The sequence below is a fragment of the Myotis myotis genome, unplaced genomic scaffold, assembly GCF_014108235.1.
Source record: "Myotis myotis isolate mMyoMyo1 unplaced genomic scaffold, mMyoMyo1.p scaffold_m19_p_1, whole genome shotgun sequence".
In the NCBI taxonomy this organism is placed as follows: domain Eukaryota; kingdom Metazoa; phylum Chordata; class Mammalia; order Chiroptera; family Vespertilionidae; genus Myotis; species Myotis myotis.
Window position 1 is genome coordinate 124,671,127 of NW_023416313.1, and position 26,809 is coordinate 124,697,935.

Here is a 26,809-nt window from a genome sequence, read left to right on the forward strand (position 1 = left end):
GTGTGATTTAGGTCTGCATTGCTATAAACTTCATTTTTAGAACTGCTTTTGAAAAAAAATAAACATATCAGAAAAAAAAGATTATATCAGAAAATGCTCCTATAAAAAAGAACTGCTTTTGCTGCATGCCACATATTTTAGTGGGTTGTATTTCTACTTTCATTTGATGTCCTTGTTAACTCATTGTCTTTTTGGTGGCATTTTTTTTAAATCCTCACATATTAATAACTAGTGGTCCAGTGCACAAAATTCATGCACATTAAAAGGGAATTAGAGGAAATATTTTAATATTGCAATCTGCCTTTTCTCTATAATAAAAGTGTTAGAGATGAAAGAAAATTAGTAAAATGTATATGAAAATCTCCCTCCTGTCAGAGTCTGGGGTACGCTGCAGGACCCAGAGTCAAGTTCCTGCCCAACCGTTCATGCCTCAAAATCACGTGAGGCACAGCCTCAGGTTGCCCGGCTCAGCGCCAGGTGGGGGGCATGGCCTCAGGTCCCCCGGATCCCCATGCTAGGGTAGGGGGCACACCTCAGGTCCCCTGGACCAGCCTCAGGTCCCCCAACCCCAGTGCCAGGGTGAGGAGCATGACCTCAGGTCCCCCAGTGCCAAGGCAGGGGGCATGGCCTCAGGTCCCCTGGCCTGGCCTCAGGTCCCCCGGTCCTAATGCCAGGATGGGGGTCACAGCCTCAGGTCCCCCGGCCACAGCGCGAAGGCACAAGGGCATGAGGGTGTGAGGGCGTGATGACCATTTGCCTATTAGCTCTTTAATAGTTAGGATTTTCCAGTTTCTTCTTGTAACTGATTCCCAGTTTAATATCAATATGTTCAGAGAAGATTTATATGATTTTAATCTTAAATTTATTGAGACTTATTTTGTGGCCTAGCAAATGATCTATCTTGGAAAATTTTCATGTGCATGTGAGAAGCATGTTTAGTCTGCTGCTTTGATGAAATTCTCTCATATGTTTAGTAAACCCATCTGGTCTAAAGTGTTATTTAAGGCCAAAGTTTCCTCATTGATCTTCTGTCTAGATAATCTATCCATTGATGTAAGTGGAATATTAAAGTCCCCCCAACATTATTGTATTGCTGTCAATTTCTCCCTTTAGGTATGTTAATATTTTTGTTATTACATAGGTGCTCCTATGTTGCATACATAAATATTTACAAATGTATCATCTCTTTTTGGATTGGCTCTTTTATCATTATGTAATGCTCATGTTTGTCTTTTATTACAGTCTTTATTTTAAAGTCCATTTTCTCTGATGTAAGTATAGCTACTCCAGCTTTTTTGGTTTCCATTTGCATGAAATATCTTTTTTCCTATTTTTTCACTTTCAGGTGTGTGTGTCTTAACATCTGCATATAGATGGGTACATAGACAGGTCTTGCATTTTTATATATTAGGCAACCTATGTGTTTTGATTGAAGAATTTAGTCCAAATTATTTAGTTATTGACATTTTGTGTTTTTTTCTGGCTGTTCTGTAGTTCCTCTCCGTTCCTTTCTACTTCTGTTGCTTTCTTTCCTAGTGGCTTCATGATTTTCTGTAATGTTAGGTTTAGATTCCTTTCATTACCTTTTATAGTTTTTTATTTGCTTTATGGTTACTATCGGGCTCATTGATAACATATGTGCTGTTGGTGGCAATATACATTAGCATGGCCACTGTTAAAAACAGTATGGAAGTTCCTAAAAAAACAATAGAACTACTACATGACATAACAATTCCACTTATCCAAAGAAAACAAAAATACTGGATGTGAGGACAATCTGGTTGCAACATCTGTCACCCCATTGATCGCCAGGGTTGATTAGGCTAATATGGCTGGCTAGGTGGGTGTCCCCTGCCTCCCTCACCTATCCATGTGCAGCCTTCCCGAAGAGAGGACCAGTCTTCAGTCAAGGGCATATGAGTAGCTGCACTCTCCTGCTAGAACCTCCAAACAAGCTCTCAAAGAAAAAAATACTACATCAGAAAAATATATTCACCATGTTCATCGCACCATTATTTACAATAGCTAACAAACTAAGTGTACATAGATGGATGAATGAATAAAGAACCTGTGACATACAGGTGGGCAAAAGTAGGTTTATAGTTGTGAGTATGTGAAACACAAGTTACCTTGCACTATTATTTACTAACTAGAGGCCTGAAGCATGAAATTCGTGCAATGGGCCTGGCCCTTGCAGCTGTGGCAGCTAGGCTCGGTTCTCACAGCCCCAGCTTTTCCGGAAGGTTGTCCGGAAGGTCGTTTGGCTGTCCAGTCTAATTAGCATATTATGCTTTTATTATTATAGACTAGAGGCCTGGTGCACAAAAATGTGTGCACTCGGGCGGGGGGGGGGGGTGGTCCCTCAAGCAGGCCTGTGCCCTCTCGCAGTCTGGGACCCCTCGGGGGATGACCACCTGCTGGCTTAGGCCTGCTCCTCAGGAGACTGGGCCTAAGTTGGCAATCAGACATCCCTCTGGCAGCCCGGCAGCCGTTGGGGAATGTCCACTTGCCGCAGGGAGCAGACCTAAGCTGCAGTTGGAAATCCTTAGCGCTGCTGAGGAGGCAGGAGAGGTTCCCACCACCACCGCTGTACTGGCAGCCATCAGCCTGGCTTGTGGCTGAGCAGAGTTCCCCCATGTGGGAGCGCACTGACCACCAGAGGGCAGCTCCTGAATGGAGTGTCTGCCCTCTGGTGGTCAGTGTGTGTCATAATGACCAGTCATTCCCAGTTGTTCTGCTGTTAGGGTCAGTTTGCATATTACCCTTTTACTATATAGGATAGAGGCCTGGTGCACGGGTGGGGGCTGGCTGGTTTGCCCTGAAGGGTGTCCCAGATCAGGGTGGGGGTCCCGCTGGGGTGCCTGGCCAGCCTGGGTGAGGGGCTGATGGCTGTTTGCAGCTGGTCACACCCCCTTCAAGGTGGGTGTCCCCACTGGGATGCCTGGACAGCCTGGATGAGGGGCTGATGGCTGTTTTCAGGATGGCCACACCCCCTTTAGAGTGGGGGTCCCCACTGGGGTGCCTGGCCAGTCTGGGTGAGGGACTGAGGGCCGTTTTCAAGCTGGACAGCAACTGAAGCTCCCAGCCTTTCCTTTTTTTCTTTTCTTTTTATTCTGGGATTTATTTACCTTCTATAATTGAAACTTTGTTGCCATCACTGGAGCTGAGAGCCAGGCTCCTGCTCGCTCCAGCTCTGTGGCCATGGCCTGCTGAAAGCAGGTATCTGGGGTTTGTTTAGCTTCTATAATTAAAACTTTGTTGCTTTAGGAGCTCAGAGCAGGGCCGTGGCAGGCGGGGAACCTTGTCTTCCTTCATCACTGGAGCAAGCAAGCCTCCTGCTCGCTTCAGCTGAGTGGCTGCTGGCTGCCATCTTGGTTGGGTTAATTTGCACATCTTGCTGATTAGCCAAAGGGAGGCATAGCGAAGGTATGGTCAATTACCATGTTTGCCTATTATTAGATAGGATTATTATTTTCCATATGAACAACTATAAACCAGGCTTAGGCCCCCAAGGGATCAGGTCTAAACCGTTAATTGGACATTCTTAGTGCTGCCATGGAGGTGGGGGAAGCTCCTGCCACCACCTCTGCGCTGGCCAGCCATGAGCCAGCTTCTGGCTGAGTGGCACTCCCCATATGGAAGTGCACTGACCACCAGGGAGCAGCTCCTGAATTGAGCGTCTGCCCCCTGGTGGCCAGTGCGCATCATAGCAACCGGTCATTCTGCCTTTTAGTCAATTTGCATATTAGCCTTTTATTGTTATTACTAGAGATCTAGTGCACAAATTCATGCACAGGTGGGGTCTGGCCCTGATTGGGGCCAATCAGCATGGGCCAGCTTGGGGAGGGAACGCAGGAGGTTGGCCTGCCAGGCCCACCCCCAATGAAGGTGGGAGGACCAATCTCAGGGCTGGCGGGGGGAGCTGTGGGAGGTTGGCCAGCTGGCCCCACCCCCTAGTCGAATTCCCAGTCCAACATCTGGTCAATGGGACAATTTGCATATTAGCCTTTTATTATATAGGATATAGGTTGTCCCTATTTCCCCCCTTTTGCCCCCTCTACCCAGCTCTTGCCCGCCACTTCTCTCTGGCCCTCACCATACTGTTGTCTGTGTCCATGGGTTGTGAATATATTTTCTTTGGGTAATCCCTTCTTTAAATTCACTTCTTTAAATTTTTATTTTCAGGTAATTGCTTATAACTGCACTATTTTATATTTTATATTATATCATTTAGAATTAAGATATCTTTTAATTGAACCCTTGTAAATTTTAGCACAATTTAATAAATTATGCTGGAAGCAATTAGGAGATTTTTCATGTAATGCATACACATTTCAATTAATATTTTATTAATTTTTAATTTTTAATATTTTAATTTGAAATAATCTCATACATGTAAAAAAAAATCTGTAAAATACTACAGCATATTATATGTACCCTTCACCCAATTTCTTAGGTGTTGATAATTTAAACGTAACCATTATACAACTAACAAAATTTGGAATGTATTTTTCTTATAATCTCTTTAATGTTACTTAATCCATTTACTTTGTTTTTGTTAATCTTCACCCAAGGATATTTTTCCATTGAATTTTAGAGAGAGTGATGGGAAAGGGAGAGAGACACATTGATTGGTTGCCTCCTGCACATGCTCTGATAGGAACTGGGGATCAAGCCAGCAACTGAGGTACATGCCCTTGACTGGAATCCAACCTGGGGCCCTTCAGTCCATGGGCTAATGCTCTATCAACTAAGCAAAACAGGCTGCAGCTTAATTCGTTTACTTTTAATCTATATGTGTCTTTATATTTAAAGTGGGTCTTCTTGTTGATTCACCCTCATAATCTGTCTTTTAATTGGTGCATTTATGCCACTGACTTTCAGAGTGCTTACTGATAGAGTTACTGCCATATCAGGTGGCTTCTGGGCCGGCCTGCGGCCCGGGATCGGATCTGATCACGGGCGGCAGGCAGGCAGGCGGTCACACACAGGAGCCTGGATGGTGGCTCGCGCTGGCAGCTCCTGCTGTCCCGCCCTGCCTGCAGTATGCTAATTAGCTGCTATCTTTGTTGGTGGTTAATTTGCATATCACGCTGATTAGCCAATGGGAGGCATAGCGAAGGTACAGTCAATTGCCATGTTTGTCTATTATTAGAGAGGATAATACTGTATTGCATATTTGAAAGTTTCTAAGGCAGTAAAATCTTAAAATTCTCATCATAAGAAAAAAATTTTGTAACTAGGTGTGGTGACAGATGTTAAATAGACATCTTGTGCTAATAATTTTGCAAAATATGCAATGTCAAACCATTATATTATATACCAGAAACTAATAAATGTCAATAATAGCTCAATTTAAAAATAAATAAATGCATTAAACAATATTTTATATATGACTAGCCTGTATTGAAATAACTATCTGGAAAATAAAATGTCAACACTTGACTGTCTAAAAAATTAATCACAAGCCCTGGCAGGTATGGCTCAGTTGGTTGGAACATTGTCCCATGCACCAAACGATCACAGGTTCATCCAGTCAGGACACATACCCAGGTTTGCAGGTTCGAGCCTGGTCAGAACACGTGTGGGAGGCAACCAATTGATGTATCTCTCTCCCTCTCTCTATCTCTCCCCCTCCTCTTTCTCTAAAATCAATAAAAAATTAATCACAAAATCAATACATACCTAATTTTTACATTTATATTAAAGATAATAATGAATTATTTACCCAGATAATAAAAGGAAAAAAATCCAAGCAAAGAAAAGGCATAGAGAATTTTTAAAAGTAGAATTAAATAATGCAAATAATAATAAGATTGAATTCTAACAGCACATATTACTATCTTTATTTTGAGTATTTCTTTACCTGTGGATATTCTTGGATTTTAGCATTTGTCTTTTGTCCACTTAAATCTGCAATTTGTATTTTTCTTGTTTCTCTCTCCAATGGTAGAGATGTTGAATCTACAACTTTAACTTGTGTGTCACTTGTACTCCTTTCCATTGTTGTCTTGGTTTTCCTGTCACTTTTAAGTAACTCCCCTTGATTTAGGAAATACTTTAGTTGATGCTTAGCTTTTTCAGCTTCCTATTTGAAAAAAGTAACCATTTATCAAGTGTTACTTCTGTGACATTTTCCTGCCAATATTGCAACTTTCAAAAATATGCATATATTCATACCCATATTACCTCTCAATTTTATTTTTACTGAGTTGAAGGAACCTAAGTTAAATCACTGATATAATCCATAGTTTAATAGATCCTCAGTTTCATATAAACCAGCCATGGGCAAACTACGGCCCACGGGCCGGATCCGGCCCGTTTGAAATGAATAAAACTAAAAAAAAAAAAGACCGTACCTTTTTATGTAATGATGTTTACTTTGAATTTATATTAGTTCACACAAACACTCCATCCATGCTTTTGTTCCGGCCCTCCGGTCCAGTTTAAGAACCCATTGTGGTCCTCCAGTCAAAAAGTTTGCCCACCCCTGATTTAAACTATGAAAATCTTCTTCCATTTTAGAGCTATTTTTATATCCAGGAGTTTTTAGTGCTCTTATTTCTTTTCTTTTTTATTAAATTTATTGTGGTGACATTGGTTAATAAAATTATACAGGTTTCAGAATGGCTACCGTTAATAGATCAACAAACAAGTGTTGGTAAGGATGTGGAACCCTACTGCACTGTTGTTGGGAATGCAGATTGGCACAGCCACTGTGGAAAGTGGTATGGAGTTACCTCAAAAAATTAAAAAAGGAACTGCCTCATGACCCAGAAATTCCACTTCTTGGAATATATTCAAAGAAACCTAAAACACTAACTCAAAAATATATGCACCCCTATGTTCATTGCAGCATTATTCAACAATAGTCAAAATTTGGAAGCAGCCCAAGTGCCCATCAGTAGATGAGTGGATATAAAAGGCTATGATACATTTATACAATAGAATACTATTCAGCAATAAAAAAGAAGAAAATCAGCTCTTATTTTGTAAAAGCTATAATTATTATATAGGTACAATAAAAGTTAATAAAAGATATACATAATAGCCCTACCCAGCTTGGCTCCGTGGATAGAGCATCAGCCTGTGGACTGAAGGGTCCCAGGTTTGATTCCAGCCAAGGGCACATACCTGGGTTGCAGGCTCAATCCCCAGTAGGGGGTGTGCAGGAGGCAGCCAATCAATGATTCTCTCTCATCATTGATGTTTCTATCTCTCTCTCCTCCCTTCCTCTCTGAAATCAATGAAGAAATATATTTTTTTTAAAAAAAAGATATACATTATACAAATTGCTGAATTGTAACCATGATAGTACCTATCTAAAAAAATAAAATGTAAAAAATAAATAATTTGTTGTTTCTAGAATAAAATTTTTCTTTAAAATATTGTTTTGGCCCTAGCCAGTTTTGCTCAGTGGACAGAGCATTGCCTGCAGACCAACAGGTCCCAAGTTCGATTACGGTCAAAGACACGTACCTTGGTTGCAGGCTCCTCCCCGGCCTGGGCCCTGGTCAGGGCTCGTGCAGGAGGCAACCAATCAATGTGTTTCTGTCACATCAATGTTTCTGTCTTTCCTCCTCTCTTCCACTCTCCCTAAAAATCAATGGAGAAACATCCTCGGGTGAGGATTAACAACAACAAAAATTAGTTTGTATGAAAGACTATAGATTGACAAAATTAAGCTTACAAATAATCTCACCACAGACAGAAAAGTCACTGTCAACATTTCAATGTATATCCTTTTTCATTATTTATAATTATAAATAATGCATATGTGTATTTTAAATATTTATTTATATTTAACAACATACTATACATACTCACATAACACAACCTTTTTATTATATAATGCCATAGATAGGTTTCCATGACAATAAACATGTAAGTAATCAAAATAGCTAAGACAATATATCTTAATAATATATCTAAAAATAATAATTATATACCTAATAATAATAATATAGCTAAGATAATATATAATAATACTATTCCTTAATTTATGTAATAATTTTTTATCAAAGATTGGTAATTTTAAATATTTTCCTATTAAAAATTTTATATTATACATACTTGTAAAAAGTCTCCGTACACTTTTTTCTTCCTTACAATACATTTTTAGAAGAGGAACTGTTCAATGAAAAAGATATGTGTTTCCAAGACTTTTGCTATATGTTTTCTTCAAGAAAGAATCAATTCACACTAACAGAAGTATGTGAAAGATTGCTCACTTCTGCACATAGTCACAAACATTAGATTTTTCTGCTTTTTAAGTTTTGACAAAATGACAAGTTAAAAATCTATCCCATTGTTATTTTTTTTTCATTAAATATATTGGGGTGACGTTGGTTAAGATTATACAGGCTTTAAGTGTACATTATTATGATACATGATTTGTATATGGTATTGTGTCCCAACCACTCAAAGTCAAATCATCTTCCATCACCATATATTTCCTTATTTGCAATTGCAATTATTTGAAAAAAAAGTGAGGTTGAATACACTAGTATTCATTTATTGGGCATGTGTGCTTCTAAGTTATAACTTGCATATTTTTGTCCCTTGTCTATATTTCTTTTAGATTTATAAAATACTAGAGGCCCGATGCACAAAATTTGTGCAAGGGGCTTGGCCCTTGCAGCCGCGGTGGCTTGCCTCAGCCCTCACAGCCCCAGCTTCACCTGGAAGGTCGTCTGGAAGAATATGCAGAAGAATTGTCCAGTCTAATGAGCATATTATGCTTTTATTATTATAGACTAGAGGCCCGGTGCATGAAATTCGTGCACCAGAGGTGTGTGTCCCTCAGCCCAGCCTGCATCCTCTCCAATCCAGGAGCCACTGGGGGATGTCCAACTGCCGGGATTGGGCCTAAACCGGCATCCCTCTTGCAATCCGGAACCGCTGGCTCCTAACAGCTCACCTGTCTGCCTGCCTGATTGCCCCCAACTGCCCTCCCCTGCTGGCCTGATTGCCCCTAACTGCTTGCTCCCCTGCTGGCCTGATCACCCCTAAACACCTCTGCCTTGGCCCCTGCCACCGTGGCTTTGTCCAGAAGGAAGTTGGACATCCGGATGATGTCCGGTTGCCCTGGTCTCATTAGCATATTACCCTTTTATTAGTATAGAATCTATACTAATAGATTATGTAAAAAATCTCCCATTTTTATCACTTCTCGGCCTTTTGGCGAAGATCAAGTGTAAAAAATCTCCCATTTATCTTCATATCTCATACCTTTTACCATTAAATGTTTTAAGTGTATATAGTTAAATATATAAGTATATTAACATGTTTCTTTGTAGTAGAATGCTTAGAAAACCTTGCTCTATCCAAGACCAGGTAATTGTTACCAACTGTTTCTTCTATCCAATACCAAATCCAGAGCCACATTGCTTTAGCTATTGTAGTTTTACATTATATATTGATTTATGTATTGATTTTTTTTTAAAATATATTTTATTGATTTTTTACAGAGAGGAAGGGAGAGAGATAGAGAGCTAGAAACATCGATGAGAGAGAAACATCGATCAGCTGCCTCCTGCACATCCCCCGCCGGGGATATGCCCGCAACCCAGGTACATGCCCTTGACCGGAATCGAACCTGGGACCTTTCAGTCCGCAGGCCGACGCTCTATCCACTGAGCCAAACCGGCTTTGGCTATGTATTGATTTTTAGATGAGCAAACCTTCCTTAATTGTTTCTTTTAAATATTTACCAATTTCTTATTTATATATATATTATTATAATAGTACTATTAAGCTCAAAAATAATTCCATTTAAATCTAGTCATAAATTGCATTAAGTTTGTATATCAATTTGGAGAAAGTAGAAAACTAAATTATTTATAATATTGAGGCTTCAAAACCAAAAATATAAATTTCTTCACTGTTCACCTATACTCTCAGTAAAGTGTATTTTTCTTCATAAAAAACTATATATTTTTGTTAATTATGCTATCCTAATATGATGAATAGAATTTTTCTAAATAATTGCTTCTCTTTTCTTTTTATTGTTTTTTAATTTTTACTTTTCAATTACAGTTAACATACATTATGTTAGTTTTGGATGTACAACACAGTCATTAAATGACTGCTTCTGCTAAAAAGAAAAACTGTTGCTTTTTTATCTATTTTATCCTCAGCCACCTTTTTAAACTATATCATTAATAACAAATTTGTGTATTTTTCTTGCACTTTTCAAAAGGAAAACTATGTAATATTTTAGTAATATTATTTTTGTCTATCTGCTTATAAAAATGTAGCTTCTTTCTTTGGTCATTTAGCAACCATTTGAAAAATAGCAGTAAGAGCCAGCATCCCGTTTAACTTAGTTCAATTGGAATGACTACAGTATTTTATTTATAATATTGCCTCAGTGTGAAATAGATTTCTTTTGTTTGATTAAGGATGTTTACGTTTATTTCTAGTTTAGTCCTATATCATTTCACTCATATGTGGGATATAAAACAAGGGAACAAATGAACAAATAAGAAAAACAAAGAAAAACTCATAGACACAGACATAAGATGCTTACCAGAGGGAAGGGGTTGGGGATGTAATAAAAGGTAAAGGGGATCAAATATATGGTGATAATATATGGTGATTTGACTTTGGGTGGTGGGTACAGAATGTAATTATATAGAGATCATGTATCACAAAAATATACATTTGAAACATATAATCTTATTAATCACTGTCACCCAAATAAATTTAATTAAAAAGAATAAAATACAACTCTCAGTGTTGTGAAAAAATGAGTGATGTTAAATTTTATTAATATACTCATAGTGTGTAAAATAAATACACTTTAAAACTGGAAAAAATACTTAGTACAGACTTATTAGTTAATAAGGTCAAACTTATTCATTTTTAAAACCTGTATACTTTTATTAAACAATGTGAGTCACCCCAATAAACTCAATTTTCAAACTTAAAAAAATCTCTTTATAGATATTTTCTTCACTTGTTAACAATTTTAAAAGAACATGATATTCTTTACCTGTAATGCTTGTTTGAGTTGTTCCTGAAGGATTTTGTTCTCAGTTTCCAGAGTATTTGCTGATTTCTAGGATGCAATATAAGGGGAGAAGGGAGGTATTTATTTTGGTACTTTTGTTTTTATTAACTTATTATTATAGTTACTACATTTCTAAAATACATATATACAGCCCAGATGATGATTTGAGCATATACATTTACTACATACTTAACAGTCATAGTGGTGGATAATTTCTGTAGCTTTAAGTTCCTATTCATTTTCCATATGCAATTTGACTTTGAATCTGGCAAACTATAACTAGAGTAAATTAAACATTTCTTTTCTCTGTTTCTTTAGGCCTAAAATACTTAAATATAAACATTTCAAGTTTTATAGAAAGAAACAACTTTGTTCTTAACACAAAATAAGCTTAGTTCTGACTTTGTGAGGAGTGGATTCTATCATACATGAAATAGATCAAGAATTCTTTAGCAGATGGAAGAAAGTTTGAGGAACCATACCTAAAGTCCCCAATTCTGCTCTGGCATAGCAGAGCAAATTCCTACTAGACAAGCCCTGCCATATATAACCACCATAAACTATGAACAAAATATAAATATTAACATTTGAAAGCTATCCCATTATTGAATAGATTCTTGAGAGAAGTTGACCAAGAGTATTAAGATTGTTGGTTTTTGGCTCCTAGTCTGAGGGCAAGCCCTAGCTGAACCAGGCAAAGCACCTAATAACTGATAGAATGCCTAATTTTTAGACTTTACAAACCAGAGGACAGAGTTCAGGGCAATCACAACCACTAGAAAGGTTAGGGGAAAGTCACACAAAGAAGAAAGCCAGAGACAAGGAGCCCCAAACTGTTTGCATAATCTGTGCCCAATCTCCCCCAAACCACATATGTATAGGGAAGAATGTAAAGAGCTCAGCAAAAATTAAAAAATTTTAATGTCATTGGAGCGCCTGCCTAAACACAGAATTTTTATTTTTCATCCAATCATGTTAATTATACACTGAATGGCCAGATTATTATGACCACCCCATCAGTACTTCATTGAGCCACCTTTTGCCTTCAATACTGCAGTGATTCTTCTTGGCATTGACTCCACGAGATGTTGAAAGATGACGTGAGGAATCTGACACCATGCCTGATGAATAACACTGTCCAGTTCTGTGAGATTTGATGGTTGTGGAACCAGCTGCCTGATGGCTCTTTTAACTTCATCCCACAAATGCTCAATTGGATTGAGATCTGGTGATTGTGGGGGCACCTAAGCAAGGTAAATTCTCCCTCATGTTTTTGAAAGCACTCCTGCACAATACGAGCACCATGACATGGTGCATTGTCTTGTTGGAAGAAGCCATCTCCATTGGAATACACCATCAACATGATAGGATGAACCTGATCAGCAATGATACTTAGGTATGTTGTGCTATTCAGGCATTGTTCCACATGAATTAAAGGGTCCAAATCATGTCAGGAAAATATGCCCCAAACCATAACACTGCCCCCACCAGCTTGAAGGGTTGTACTCATGCATGTGGGGTGCATGCTTTCATGCTGTTTCCGCCAAATTCTCACTCTGCCATCTGCATGATGCAACTGGAAACATGATTCATCGGACCACATGACTTTTATTCAATGCTCGACTGTCCAATCCTTGTCTTCCTGTGTGAATTGGAGACATTTTATCTTGGTAACCGCAGACAGCAAAGGTGTTTGAACAGGCCTTCAGCTTCCATATCCCATACGATGCAGTGTATGACTAATTTGCCTACAAATGTCAGGTGGTCATAATAATCTGGCCACTCAGTGTATATTAAAACAAAACAAACAAAATAATACCAATCATTGCAAGAATATAGCAGAATCCAGAATTTCAACATGACATTCCCAATATCCAAAATATAATTTAGAATTACTTGACATTTGAAGAAATAGGAAATTATCCTTACTCTTAAGATAAAAGACAATCACAGAGAATGATCCCAACATAGTCTGGATTTTAGAATTAGTATAAAAATTGTAAAGCAACTCTTATAACAATTCTATATAATAAAGAGCTAATATGCAAATGGTCATCATGCCCTCACACTGTCACACCATAACACAGACACTCAACACTGGGGAGAGAGGAATGGGGACCAGCCAGGCACAAATGAACTCACAAGAGAGGAGTGGGAATCAGCCAGGCACAAATGAGCTTGCGAGACAGAGGAATGGGAACCAGCCAGGCTGTGGCCTGGGAGTGGAACAAACTGCCTGCCCCGCAGTCCTAGGCACCAGTGGCTGTGCCTGCGCCTGCGGCCCAGGGGAGGGACAAGACACACCCCATGATCCCGGGCACCAGCAGCTAGGGCTATGGCCTGGGAGAGGGACAAGCTGCCCTCCTTGCAGTCCTGGGTGCCAGCTGCTGCACCTGTGCCTGCAGCCCAGGAGAGGGATAAGCCTCCTGCCCCACAGTCCTGGGCACTAGCACCTGCGGCTGCTGCCCAGGAGAAGGACAAGCCACCCACTCCATGGTGTTGGGTACCTGAGGCTGAAGCCCGGGTGAAGCAACCCACCCAAGGTCCCCTGTAGCTGCAACCAGCCCAGGCAAAGCCAGCCCGGGTCCTGGGTGCCTGCAGCCAGCCAGAGGGAGGAAAGCCTGGGTCCTGGGTGTGGGGCAAGGCAGAGGCGGTTAGGGGTGATCAGGCCAGCAGGGGAGCAGTTAGGGGCGATCAGGATGGTAGGGGAGAAGTTAGGGGCAATCAGGCAGGCAGGTAGAAGTGGTTAGCAGGGATCAGGCAGGTAGAGTTGGTTAGGGGCAATCAGGCAGGCAGAGGTGGTTAGGGGCAATCAGGCAGGCAAGCAGAAGGGTTAGGGGCGATCAGGCAGGCAGGCAGGCAGGCAAGTGGTTAGGAGCCAGCAGTTCAGGATTGCGAGAGGCAGTTGGTCATCCCCTGAGGGGTCCCTATTTGGAGAGGGTGCAGGCCGGGCTGAGGGACCACACCCCCTCCCCTGGTGCACAAATTTCGTGCACTGGGACTCTAGTATCCAAAATAAAATATGTTCATAATGAATTAAATTATGGAAATCCCAGCATAGAAATAGAAACTAAAAACAGCCAAATATAAATTGTAGTATAGAAAATATAGCATCTGATTTTAAAAACTGAATGGATGAACAAGGGAGCAGATTGGATATGGCCGTATAGAGTGAGATCATTTGAAGATATATCAATAGAAAATATGTATCTAAAGACAAAGAGAACAATGATGGGAAAAAGTGAATAGACTGAAAAACATTTGGAATAATATCAAATAACAAGTAATTGCTTTGAGGGCAGGGGAGGCAGAGAGGGAGGGAGAGAACAGAGTAGAAAAATTGGTTGGCTTGGAAAAAATAGTTGAAAATTTTCTAAACTTGGTGAAATTTACCTACTCAAGTTGTTCAGTAAACTCTAAGTTGATATATATAAAGAAAATAGTCTAATGAACCAAATAAACTGATAATCAAAAGTAGACCCAGAGTCATAGAAGCATGAACAAACTGTTGAACCTCAAAAGTAAAACAAGGAGGGTGGGTGGGAAGAGATTGACCAATGAAGTTGTATGCATATATGCATAACCCATGGACACAGACAATGGGGTGGTGAGGGCAGGGGGTCTGGGGCAAGATGGGAGCAGACTGGAAGAGGTTAATGGAGGGAAAAGAAGGACCTATGTAATACTTTCAACAATAAAAATTTAAAAATAAAAAGAGCCCTGACCAGTTTGGCTCAGTGGATAGAGCGTCAGGCCATGGACTGAAAAGTCCCAGGGTTTGATTCTGGACAAGGTCATGTATCTTGGTTGCAGGCCCGATCCCCAGTAGGGGATGTGCAGGAAGCAGCTGATTGGTGTTTCTCTCTCATCAGTGGTTCTAACTCTCTATCCCTCTATCTTCCTCTCTGTAAAAAGTCAATAAAAATATATAAAATAATCCTATCTAATAAAAGAGAAACATGGTAATTAGCTGTACATACGCTACCCTTCCCATTGGCTAATCAGCGAGATATGCAAATTAACTGCCAGCCAAGATGGCGGCCCGCAGCCAGGCAGCTTGAAACTAACATGAGGCTTGCTTGCTTCAGTGACGGAGGAAACCAACATTCTCCACCTGCCTTGCCGGCCTGTGAGCTTGCAGTTTGAAACATAGTTACAAATATAGAAGCTAAACCAGCTGTGGGCAAACTACAGACCGCGGGCCGGATCCGGCCCATTTGAAATGAATAAAACTATTAAAAAAAAAGACCGTACCCTTTTATGTAATAATGTTTACTTTGAATTTATATTAGTTCACACAAACACTCCATCCATGCTTTTGTTCCGGCCTTCCGGTCCAGTTTAAGAACCCATTGTGGCCCTCAAGTCAAAAAGTTTGCCCACCCCTGAGCTACACAAAACCCCAGAAACCTGCTTTCAGTGAGCCGGAATCTCAGAGCTGGAGTTGATACAGTGTTTCGATTATAGAACACAAATAAACCAGATACCTGCTTTCAGCAGCAGAGGCCTCAGAGCTGGAGTCAGAGCTAAAGCTGGCCCAGAATTAAAGAAAAAGAAAAAAAGGAGCAGTTGGGAGCTTCAGTCACCCGCCAACCTGAAAACAGCCCTCAGCCCCTCACCCAGACTGGCCAGGCACCCCAGTGGGGACCCCCACCCTGATCCAGGACACCCTTCAGGGCAAACCAGCCAGCCCCCAACCATGCACCAGGCCTCTATCCTATATAGTAAAAGGGTAATATGCCTCCCAGCACCAGGATCAGCGGAGCCGCGAGGCCTCCTGGCACCGGGATCAGTGTGACAGGGGGCAGCGCCCAAACCCCCTGATCGCCCTGTGGCTCTGTGTGTGACAGGGGGCGGGGCCACAACCTCCCTATCCGCCCTGCTCTGTGTGTGACAGGGTGTGGTGCCCCAACCCCCCCGCCCCACGGGCCCTGCTCTGTGTGTGACAGGGGGCGGTGCCCCAGCCCCCTGATCGGCCCTGCTCTGTGCCTGATAGGGGGGAGCACCCCAACCCCCGATCGCCCTGCTGCTCTGTGTGTTACAGGGGGCGGGGCCACAACCCCCCTATCCGCCCTGCTCTGTTCGTAACAGGGGAAGGCGCCCCAACCCCCTGCTCAGCCTTGCTCTGTGCCTGATAGGGGGAGCTCCCCAACCCCCTGATTGCCCTGCGGCTCTGTGTGTGACAGGGTGCGGCGCACCAACCCCCTCCCCCCCCCATGGGCCCTGTTCTGTGTGTGACGGGGTAGAGCCATAATCTCCCCATCGGCCCTGCCCTGAGTGTGAGAGTGGCGGCGCCCCAACCCCCTGATTGGCCCTGCTCTGTGGGTGATAGAGGGCGGCGCCCCAACCCCCCAATCAGCCCTACCCTGAGCGTGACTGAGGGTGGCATCGCAACCTCCTGATCTGTCCTGCTCTGTGCATGACAGGGGGTGGTGCCCCAACTCCCCAATCGGCCCTGCTCTGAGCCAGACCAGGGGCTGCACCTAGGGATTGGGCCTGCCCTCTGCCACCCAGGAGCAGGCCTAAACCAGCAGGCCATTATCTCCCGAGGGGTCTCAGACTGCGAGAGGGCACAGGCTGGGCTGAGGGACCCCTCCTTTCCCCCCGAGTGCACAAATTTTTGTGCACCGGGCCTCTAGTAATAATAATAAAAAGAAAAGAAAATGATGCCCACACACATCAGAGTCAAACTGTTGAAAACAAAGTTCCAGAGGGATAAAAGGAAGAAAAAAGATAAATAATAAAGAAATAACTAGGAAAACAACACTTTTTTGAACTAAGTAAAAATTAAAATCTTGTAAAATTTCTAAATTTCAATGAGAAATGAGAGCAAAAAATAAGGAAACAGGATCCCAGAAAACATCAAACTACTATATCCACATCTACCCAAACTTTCCATGAGAGATAAATAATATTCTATTTTGTTTAAGCTATTGAATTTTATGGGGTCTCTTTATTTAGCAGTCTAGCCTAGTTTCTAACTAATAAGTATATAGAGAATTAAAATAATGAAACAAATCTAGATTTAATTAAATTTTATAATGAGAGAAGGAGAGAAGTGAGAAAGAATGGGAAAGAGAATACATACTCTACTATGATAGCCTACAACTGGTCATAAATTCCCTGCAGTAGCTCTCATCAAAAGGTGAAGTCAATTTCTTCACTCCCTGAAACTGGGCTGGCCTAGCACTTGCTTTGGCCAATAGGATACAATGCAAATGGCGCTATCTGAGGTTTGAACTTAACTCTCAGCAGTCTTCCAGCTGTGTTTTGCTCTCTTGCTACTGAGAATCCTACTGTACAATAAACTATCTAGGGATAGCCTTCTGGAAGATAAGACTGTAAAGAGGTCCTATCTGTCCTAGATGTCCCAGCTAGGACCCCATACAATGTGAATAAAGCTATCTTAGACCACCCAACCCAACCCAAGCCTGCCCAGAGAGAATACTTATCCAGTCACTAAGAGAAATAATGAATATCTGATGGTTTATTTTTTTCTGTATCTCCTTCATTGCTTTATTTTTTTTACTTTGTTTTTTAATTGTTACTATTACTGATGCCTCCCCCAAATAACTACTGTTTTAAAACACCAAGTTTTAATTTGTTATTTAGGAAAAGTTCATTGGTATACAAAGCAATAGATAATGTGCATTATTTTATGTCATTAGAACATTTACAAAAAATGTATTATATTATTTCCACAAATGGCCACCAACAATTTTACCCACTCTATGCCACTCCTCCCCTTGAATATGGGCTAGCCTTATAATTTCTTTACAGAATGTGGTGAAAAAACTTCAAGGACTTATGATCCCAGTTTGTTACAAGATTATTGTTTTTGATTTTGCCTGCTTGGGTCCCAGCCACCATGTAGAGAAGTTTGGGCTAAATTAGTACATGATGGGAAATCAGACATGTGAGAGAAATTATCTTGGACTTTTCCAGCTCCAGCTGAGTTCCCACCTGAATGTATCCATATAAATGGCATTAGTCACCATGACATCAAATAGAGACACTGCCCAGCTGAGTGCAGCAAACCAAAGAATTGTGAGAAATAATGGCATTATTGTTTTAAGCCACTAAATTTTGGGGTAGTTTGATATGAAGCAACAGAAATACCTGGAAGTGGGGTGGTGCAAAAACAAAAACTTAAAACATGTGGCACTGGCTCTGGGTTCAACAGATGAACAGAAGCTGAAATTGTGGTGAAGACCACACTCAGTGAAGACCAGAAAAATAGCCAGAAGGTTATAGGTGAAGACTGGAAGAAGGGCAAAAAATCTGTTAGTGGAAGTTACAAAAGGCAGTGAGGTTAGAAAATTGAAGGGTGGAAAATACTGAAGGCTAGCAAAAAGGAATCTATCTCAGAATTATGGGCTTTTGAGTAAAAGAATTAGCCACAATAACATACATGGAAAATAAAGTTTTTAAGAGAAACACCATCATATTAGACTAAAACAGACAGAAATAATTAAAAAATGCATGTCTTTTCTTATATCCATATGATTAAGCTGCTAATCACCCACTTAGTAGATACTTGCTTGAAATAAATATATTCTATTTCTCTAACAAAATAGTCTAAAAATCAAAATTTAATAGAATTAAAAAATTTGTATCATTTTATCTAAGTATGATTTTGTTAAGTACAACTCTGACTACTGGCTGCTAGTGTATATAGTATCTTTGATGAATTAGAAAAAGGAGCCTTCTTTCAAGCAAATGCAGCCCTATGCTAGGGTGTACAGTTGGCAAGTAAACCATGGGTTGGATTTCAACACCCACTTTTGCCTTAAGCCCCTCCCTTGTTCAAGGTACAATTTGTAGAACATAAAGATAGCCTTGGGTCCAAATGGATTGTTTTCTCTACATACTTTAAATGTTACAGGTAAAAAAAAAACTAGTTAACTTAAAAACTAAAATACAGTTTTATATGTCTTATTAAGTACTTTATAAGCATTAAATTACTTGGGCAGATAGATAGCAATGCCAACTGATTCTATTATCCATGCCTGTTAGAGGAAGCAAAACAGAATATATTTTCACATGTTGCAAATTCTGAGCAGGACTCCATGTTTGCAGTTCAGATTTCACTACTATTTTCTTCTCTAACACTAAGCAAGTCACTTCTTTTAACTATTATTGATCTCCGTAAAATGGCCTAGACCCGTGGTCAGCAAACCGCAGCTCGCGAGCCACATGTGGCTCTTTGGCCCCTTCAGTGTGGCTCTTCCACAAAATACCACGTGCAGGCATGCACATACAGTGTGATTGAAACATCGTGGCCCATGTGCAGAAGTCAGTATTTTGTGGAAGAGCCAGTATTTTGCGGAAGAGCCACACTGAAGGGGTTAAAGAGCCGCATGTGGCTTTCGAGCCACAGTTTGCTGAGCCACAGTTTGCCAACCACTGCTCTAGAACAATAATGATTTATAAAGGAGTTTTTGAGGTGGGAGAAATTCTCTTGAAATTCTCATTAAATCCATAAACCTTCCCCAGAAAAAAATTATACCTACAGAAAGTTTTGACTTTAACTTCATAAAAAATAATTTAAAATGACAATCACCAGCTGCTACAGACTGAATGTTTGTGTCCCTACCCGACCCCACCCCCAAAAAATTCATAAGTTGAAACCTAATCCCTAATGTGATGGTATATACTAGGGGTGGGCAACCTTTTTGTGAGTGTGCGCCAAAACCAGCAAAATCTCGGACTCAAAATTCTTCTGCATGCCAACCCTAATTTTTTTAGAACATGTTATGCCTACTTGATATCTCTTAAGGTGTATGTATGTGAAGAACCTTGAAGAAATAAAATTTATTCGAGCAACAAAAACACAGTATATGATGATGAAAATACATTTATTTTTTAATGTACACATGTACACTGATAGACCGACAGAACACTTTATGACTCCGTTTGATATTATCGGTGGGACTTTTGCTGCTGCATCACTGATGACAGAGATTTTAAATCAGGTTTATATTTCATGACCTTCAGAGATATACATGAGCTACTACTTTCAACCGTCAGGCTACTCCTATTATGAAACTTAACAAAATTCATCACTGAGAACAAAGATTCACAAGCGTATGTGGATGAAAACATGGAGAGTAACACTGCTGCAAAGTTTTTTAAACAGAAAAAATTTTCTGGTCTCATTGAACGCGGGGACACCAGTTCGGATCGGTCTGTGCCAGCCGAGCGTGCACACCAGCAACCATGTCTAAGGGACCTGCAGTTGGCATTGATCTTGGCACCACCTACTCTTGTGTGGGTGTATTCCAGCATGGAAAAGTGGAAATAATTGCCAACGATCAGGGAAACCGAACCACCCCGAGTTATGTTGCCTTTACTGATACTGAGCGATTGATCGGTGATGCTGCAAAGAATCAAGTAGCAATGAATCCTACCAACACGGTCTTTGATGCCAAGCGCTTGATTGGACGTAGATTTGACGATGCTGTTGTCCAGCCTGACATGAAGCATTGGCCTTTCATGGTGGTGAATGATGCTGGCAGGCCCAAGGTCCAAGTAGAATACAAGGGAGAGACAAAAAGCTTTTATCCAGAAGAGGTGTCATCCATGGTTTTGACAAAGATGAAGGAAATCGCAGAAGCCTACCTTGGGAAGACTGTTACGAATGCTGTTGTCACAGTACCTGCTTACTTCAATGACTCTCAGCGTCAGGCCACCAAAGATTCTGGAACTATTGCTGGTCTCAATGTACTTAGAATCATCAATGAGCCAACTGCTGCTGCTATTGCTTACGGTTTAGACAAAAAGGTTGGAGCTGAAAGAAACGTGCTGATCTTTGACTTGGGAGGTGGCACTTTCGATGTGTCAATCCTCACAATTGAAGATGGAATCTTTGAGGTCAAATCTACAGCTGGGGACACCCACTTAGGTGGAGAAGACTTCGACAACCGAATGGTCAACCATTTCATTGCAGAGTTCAAACGCAAGCATAAGAAGGACATCAGTGAGAACAAGAGGGCTGTCCGCCGCCTTCATACTGCTTGTGAACGTGCTAAGCGTACCCTCTCTTCCAGCACCCAGGCCAGTATTGAGATTGATTCACTCTATGAAGGAATCGACTTCTATACCTCTATCACCCGTGCCCGATTTGAAGAATTGAATGCTGACCTTTTCCGTGGCACCCTGGACCCTGTAGAGAAAGCCCTTCGGGATGCCAAGCTTGACAAGTCCCAGATCCATGATATTGTCCTGGTGGGTGGCTCTACTCGTATCCCCAAGATTCAGAAACTCCTACAGGACTTCTTCAATGGAAAAGAGTTGAATAAGAGCATCAACCCTGATGAGGCTGTCGCTTATGGTGCAGCTGTCCAGGCAGCCATTCTCTCCGGAGACAAATCTGAAAATGTCCAAGATCTGCTGCTGCTGGACGTCACGCCTCTGTCCCTCGGCATCGAGACGGCTGGCGGCGTCATGACGGTGCTGATCAAGCGCAACACCACCATCCCCACCAAGCAGACGCAGACCTTCACCACCTACTCCGACAACCAGCCGGGTGTGCTCATCCAGGTTTATGAAGGTGAGCGTGCCATGACCAAGGATAACAACCTGCTTGGCAAGTTTGAACTCACAGGCATACCTCCTGCACCTCGTGGTGTTCCTCAGATTGAAGTCACTTTTGATATTGATGCCAATGGCATCCTCAATGTCTCTGCTGTGGATAAGAGTACAGGAAAAGAGAACAAGATTACCATCACTAACGACAAGGGTCGTCTGAGCAAGGAAGACATTGAGCGCATGGTCCAAGAAGCTGAGAAGTACAAAGCTGAAGATGAGAAGCAGCGGGACAAGGTGTCTTCCAAGAATTCACTTGAGTCCTATGCATTCAACATGAAAGCAACCGTTGAAGATGAGAAACTCCAAGGCAAGATCACTGATGAGGACAAACAGAAGATTCTTGACAAGTGCAATGAAATCATCAACTGGCTTGATAAGAACCAGACCGCAGAAAAGGAAGAATTTGAACATCAGCAGAAAGAGTTGGAAAAAGTCTGCAACCCCATCATCACCAAGCTGTACCAGAGTGCAGGAGGCATGCCTGGGGGCTTCCCTGGTGGCGGAGCTCCACCATCTGGCGGTGCCTCCTCTGGGCCCACCATTGAAGAGGTTGATTAAGCCAGCTTTGAGCATAGATCTAGCATTGTTCCACACAAAATATTGAAGGACCCAAATTTGTAGCAAATTCCATGGCAGTTTTAAAAGTTGAGCTGCTGTATAGTAAATAACTGGGCATTCTTGATACTTGAATACGGACTGTGCACAGGGAAAGGAAATATAATGCACTTTATAACTGTATTGTAAAGTGGAAAATGCGGCGTCTTAAATAAAACAATAAAAAAAAAAAATTTTCTGGAATGGCATCTCAAGTCCTCAATAGTTCGTTTTTGACACTACTGAAATTGCTCTTCCCCTCTCTCGTCAATCCATGTCTATGGTCTTTAAGATAACTTGTTATGTAAAATTATTTATTTATCTAAGATGCACCTACACTGAATTTATCTGAAAAATAAAAAAGTCAATATTAAGAAAAAAATTGTAAATGGAAGATTATAAGAGAGGGTTTCACGTGCCAGCAAAAGTTACTGGCGTGCCATGTTTGGCACACGTGCCAGGGGTTGCCCATCCCTGGTATATACAGACGAAGGCTTTAGGAGATGGTTAGGTCATGAGGGTAGAGGCCCTACTAATGGGATGAGCAACCTCTAAAAGAGACTCCAGAGAGCTCCTTTGCCCTTTTTGCCATGTGAAGATGGTGTCTTAATCTTGGATTTGTCAGTCACTAGAAATGTGAGAAATAAATGTTTGTTATTTAAGCCACCAGTCTATGATATTTTGTTACCTATTATGGTTTTTTTTAAGGGTATCTTTTTAAAAAATATATATTTTATTGATTTTTTTTACAGAGAGGAAGGGAGAGGGATAGAGTTAGAAACATTGATGAGAGAGAAACGTCGATCAGCTGCCTCCTGCACACCCCCAACTGGGGATGTGCCCGAAACCAAGGTACATGCCCTTGGCCGGAATTGAACCCGGGACTCTTCAGTCCACAGGCCGACGCTCTATCCACTGAGCCAAACCAGTCAGGGCTCCTATTATGGTCTTAATATTTGTGTCTTAAAAGAAATTCATATGTTGAAATCTTAATGCACAGTGTGATGGTATTACAAGGTGGGACTTTTGAGAGATAATTAGTTCACAAGAGCAGAGCCCTCATGAATGAGATTAATTCCCTTATAAAAGAGGCTTGAGAGACCTCCCCTGTCTTTTCTGTCATGTGGAAATACAACAAGAAGTCTTCAACTGAGAAGAGGCCTTTATACCCCACCATGCTGGCACCCTGATCTCAAACTTTCAGCCCTTAGAACTGTTAGAAACAAATTTCTCTTGCCTATAAATTATCCAGTCCCTAATATTTTGTTAGAATAGTATGAATAGACTAAGAACAGCCTGCATGGCCCTGGAGAGTATTATGCTAAGCAAAATAAGCCAGTCAGAGAAAGATAAGTATCACATGATCTCCCTCATATGTAGAATCTAATGAACAAAATAAACTGATGAATAAAAATGGATCCAGAGGCATAGAAGCATGGAACAGGCTGTCAAACCTCAGAGAAAAGGCAGAGGAGGTTGGGTGGGAAGAGATCAACTAATGAACTTGTATGCACATATGCATAACCCAGGGACACAGACAATAAGGTAGTGAAGGCCTGGGGGGGGATGCAGGGTGGGTAGAAGAGGTCAATGGGGGAAAAATGGGGACTTATGTAATATTTTCAACAATAGCATTTTTTTAAAAGACACAGCCCAAATTAAAAATCAAACAAATACTATCTTAATGACTTCTAATGTTAATCTCTACACTAATAAAAGAGAAACATGCAAATTGGTGTCACTCCACTACACCCACCAGCCAATCAGAGCAATTATGCAAATTAACCCAACAAAGGTGGTGGTTAATTTGCATATGCAGGTGTGGAGTGAAGACTGAAGACAGCTAGAAGGAAACCAAGCACTGCAGAAGGGAGTGAAGTGGCAGAGAAGGGAGGGAGCCAAGGCTGCAGAGACGTGAGTGGAGCCAAGGCAGTGGACACTGGAGCGGAGCCGAGGCAGCGGACACAAGAGCGGAGCAAGGCAGTGGAGAAGGGAGTGAAGCCTGCCTCATCAGGCTTTGCTCCCTTCTCTGCTTTGCTCCAGCCGCAGGAAGCCCTATTCTTATAGGAATAGGCCCAAGGCAGCCCTATTCTTGCAGGAATCTTCCTGCAAAGGGGCCTCTAGTAGGATTATAGTAATTTTTTAAATATACAAAATAATGTTCTAAATGAAATAAGTTCATAAGTATTGATTGGAATAATTCTAAGATGGCCTCCAAGATCCTCATCCCTGGTGTTATTCCCTATATAATCCACTCTCTTTTAGTGTTACCTATGATTTACTTCTAGCCAATAGAATATCACAAAGTGATGATATACCACTGCCTTTATTAGATTGCATTATATAGCTAAAGTGACATGATGTCACTCCCATGATTGTGTTATCTATCTATATATAAAAAGTCAGCAACCAAAACACTGCAATGACCAGAATGACTGGTCGCTATGACACCCACTGTGGCCAGCGAACTGGCCAAATCAGGAGATGGGGCCAGCAAGCCAACCTCCTGCAGCCCCTCCCCTTAGTGGGCCCCACCCCTCATCGTCCTCTTCCACCCCAATCGAGGGTAGGGTGGCCAGCCAACCTCCTGCAGCCCCTCCCCCTGGCCTGGCCCACTCCCGATAGGCCCACACTACCCTGATTGGCCCACAGCCCCCCAGGCCGACCCTGCCCCTGATCACCCCTCCCCACTCCAATAGGGAACAGGGTCAGCTGGCCAACATCCTGCAGCCCCTCCCCCCACCTGACCTCACCCCAGATCAGCCCCCCACCCTGATCAGAGGCAGGGCCAGCCAGCCAACCACCCGCGGCCCCACCCCCCCCAGCCAGCTCCACCCTCAATCGACCCCCAACACCAATTGGGGGTGGGACTGGCCAATATCCTATGGGTCCTCCCCTGGCTGCTGACCCCCAATCATCCCCCTCTACCCCATTCAGGGGTGGGGCTGGCCAGTCCACCACCCACAGCCCCTCCCCACAGCCAGCCCCACTCCTAATTGCACCCCCCCAACCCCAATCGGAAGTGAGGTCACTGGTCAATTGCCCACGGCCCCTCCCCCCAGCTGGCCAGCCTCCCACCATCTCCTCCTCCTGACTGGACCGGTTCTGATACACCCTGATTGCAGCCGGGCCTGCAGGACCCCACCATGCATGAATTCATGCACTGGGCCTCTAGTATTATATAAAACTCTCCCTTGGCAAGCATGACAGACCCTTGGCTGGCCTGAAGAAAATAGTTGCTATGATGTAAGCTGCCTATGGAGATGGCCACATGCTTACATGTCTCAGTTCTATGACTGCAAGAAACTAAAGTTTGCCTCATCCATTTGAACTGGAAAGAGGACCCCAAGTTATAGACTGGAATAGAACCTAGCCAATACCTTCATCTCAGCTTGGTAAGCCACTGAGCATAAAACACAGGTAAGTTATGCTCAGGCTCCTAACCCTCTCAAACCATGGGAAAATATAAGTTGTTGTATGTTTCAAAATTAGTGGTAACATGTTATGCAAGAATAGAAAAAATAATGCCATAAAATTCTACATTCAATACCACAAGCAGTGCTCTTACATTCTTCCCAAATTTATGATATCTGATTCTTAAATCATTCAGGCACATGCTGTGAGAAAATAAACTTTAGCCACTCACTAAAATGGGTGGTATGATGCTCTAATGGGTATTTAGAAGTTAAACTGTAGAAAAATAAAATATTCCAAAGTGAAGCTAAAATAAAGGATTACTTGTACTCCTTTTATTAGATTACATAAAAAAGAGTGGGCTACATAATTTACAATTTCTGGAGAAATTTTTATTGGCTTCTTATCATTTTTACATCTTTTTGAAACAGATAGGGCAGCTGTTGTTTTATCTACCTTGTTAATGGAAAATATGAAGTTTAAGTACGTAAAAGGGATTTGTCTAACAGTGTGATGATTGCGGGGATGGGGGGGAGAGCTGTGAGGAAGGTAGAACAGGGTAAAGGAGATGGGAAAAAATAATATAAAGACAAAAACAGGCCTCAGCATGTCCATGACACCTGCACTGCCTCACCCCCACCTCTGCAAGGATGACTGAGTCCTGGTGATGTCCTAGCTAAAGCCCTTTTCTCTCTTGCCAAGTTAACGATAGCAGTGCACCAAGGCAACCTAAGATTTTAGGAAGTGGACCAAGAATTGGAGTGGCACCCGCTGAGCTGTTTGCCAGATAAAAAATACAGGATGCCAGTAAAATGTGAATTTCAGTTCATTTTGTTGTTTTTCTTTTTTTATTTTATGCTTTTGTTTTTCCTCTCCTCACTTGTTCTCTTCTTCTACTAATAGCTTAATTCGTTTCACTCACCAGATACAGGCATATCTGCTCTCTACTCTATTCTCCTTTTCCAAAAAAATAGATAGATAGATAGATAGATAGATAGATAGATAGATAGATAGATTAAAGGGGAATTTTAAAAAATTTTTATACATAAAATTTTTCATACATATATATATACTTAATATATATCTTTTAATTATTATTAATATTTTATTTTTTAATTGAGTATTTTGTTTTTCACCTTTCTTCTTATACACTCATTCTCTTTCTACCTCCTCTATACTGAATCATGGCCATTCCTC

The 26,809-nt window shown here is 41.6% G+C and overlaps 2 protein-coding genes across 2 annotated transcripts in view; one reads left to right on the forward strand and one right to left on the reverse strand.

Annotated features, from left to right (window-relative positions):
- Positions 1–5,845: 5,845 nt before the first annotated feature.
- CCDC7 (coiled-coil domain containing 7) overlaps positions 5,846–26,809 on the reverse strand; it is a 179,993-nt gene continuing 159,029 nt past the window's right edge. Inside the window, exons 13-16 of the mRNA XM_036336754.1 lie at positions 21,285–21,701; positions 20,636–20,777; positions 10,997–11,062; positions 5,846–6,088 (exon numbers count right to left, since the gene is read on the reverse strand). Coding sequence (XP_036192647.1) covers positions 5,846–6,088; positions 10,997–11,062; positions 20,636–20,777; positions 21,285–21,701 — 868 coding nt within the window. The remainder of the gene's footprint in view (positions 6,089–10,996; positions 11,063–20,635; positions 20,778–21,284; positions 21,702–26,809) is intronic.
- Positions 20,193–22,309, forward strand: LOC118676667 (heat shock cognate 71 kDa protein-like). The gene has a single exon (XM_036350916.1). The coding sequence runs from the start codon at positions 20,234–20,236 to the stop codon at positions 22,160–22,162; it is 1,929 nt and encodes a 642-aa protein (XP_036206809.1). The 5' UTR covers positions 20,193–20,233; the 3' UTR covers positions 22,163–22,309.

Excerpts from the sequence above, each read along its gene's own strand:
- LOC118676667 (XM_036350916.1), top strand. The coding sequence starts at position 20,234 with ATGTCTAAGGGACCTGCAGTTGGCATTGATCTTGGCACCACCTACTCT.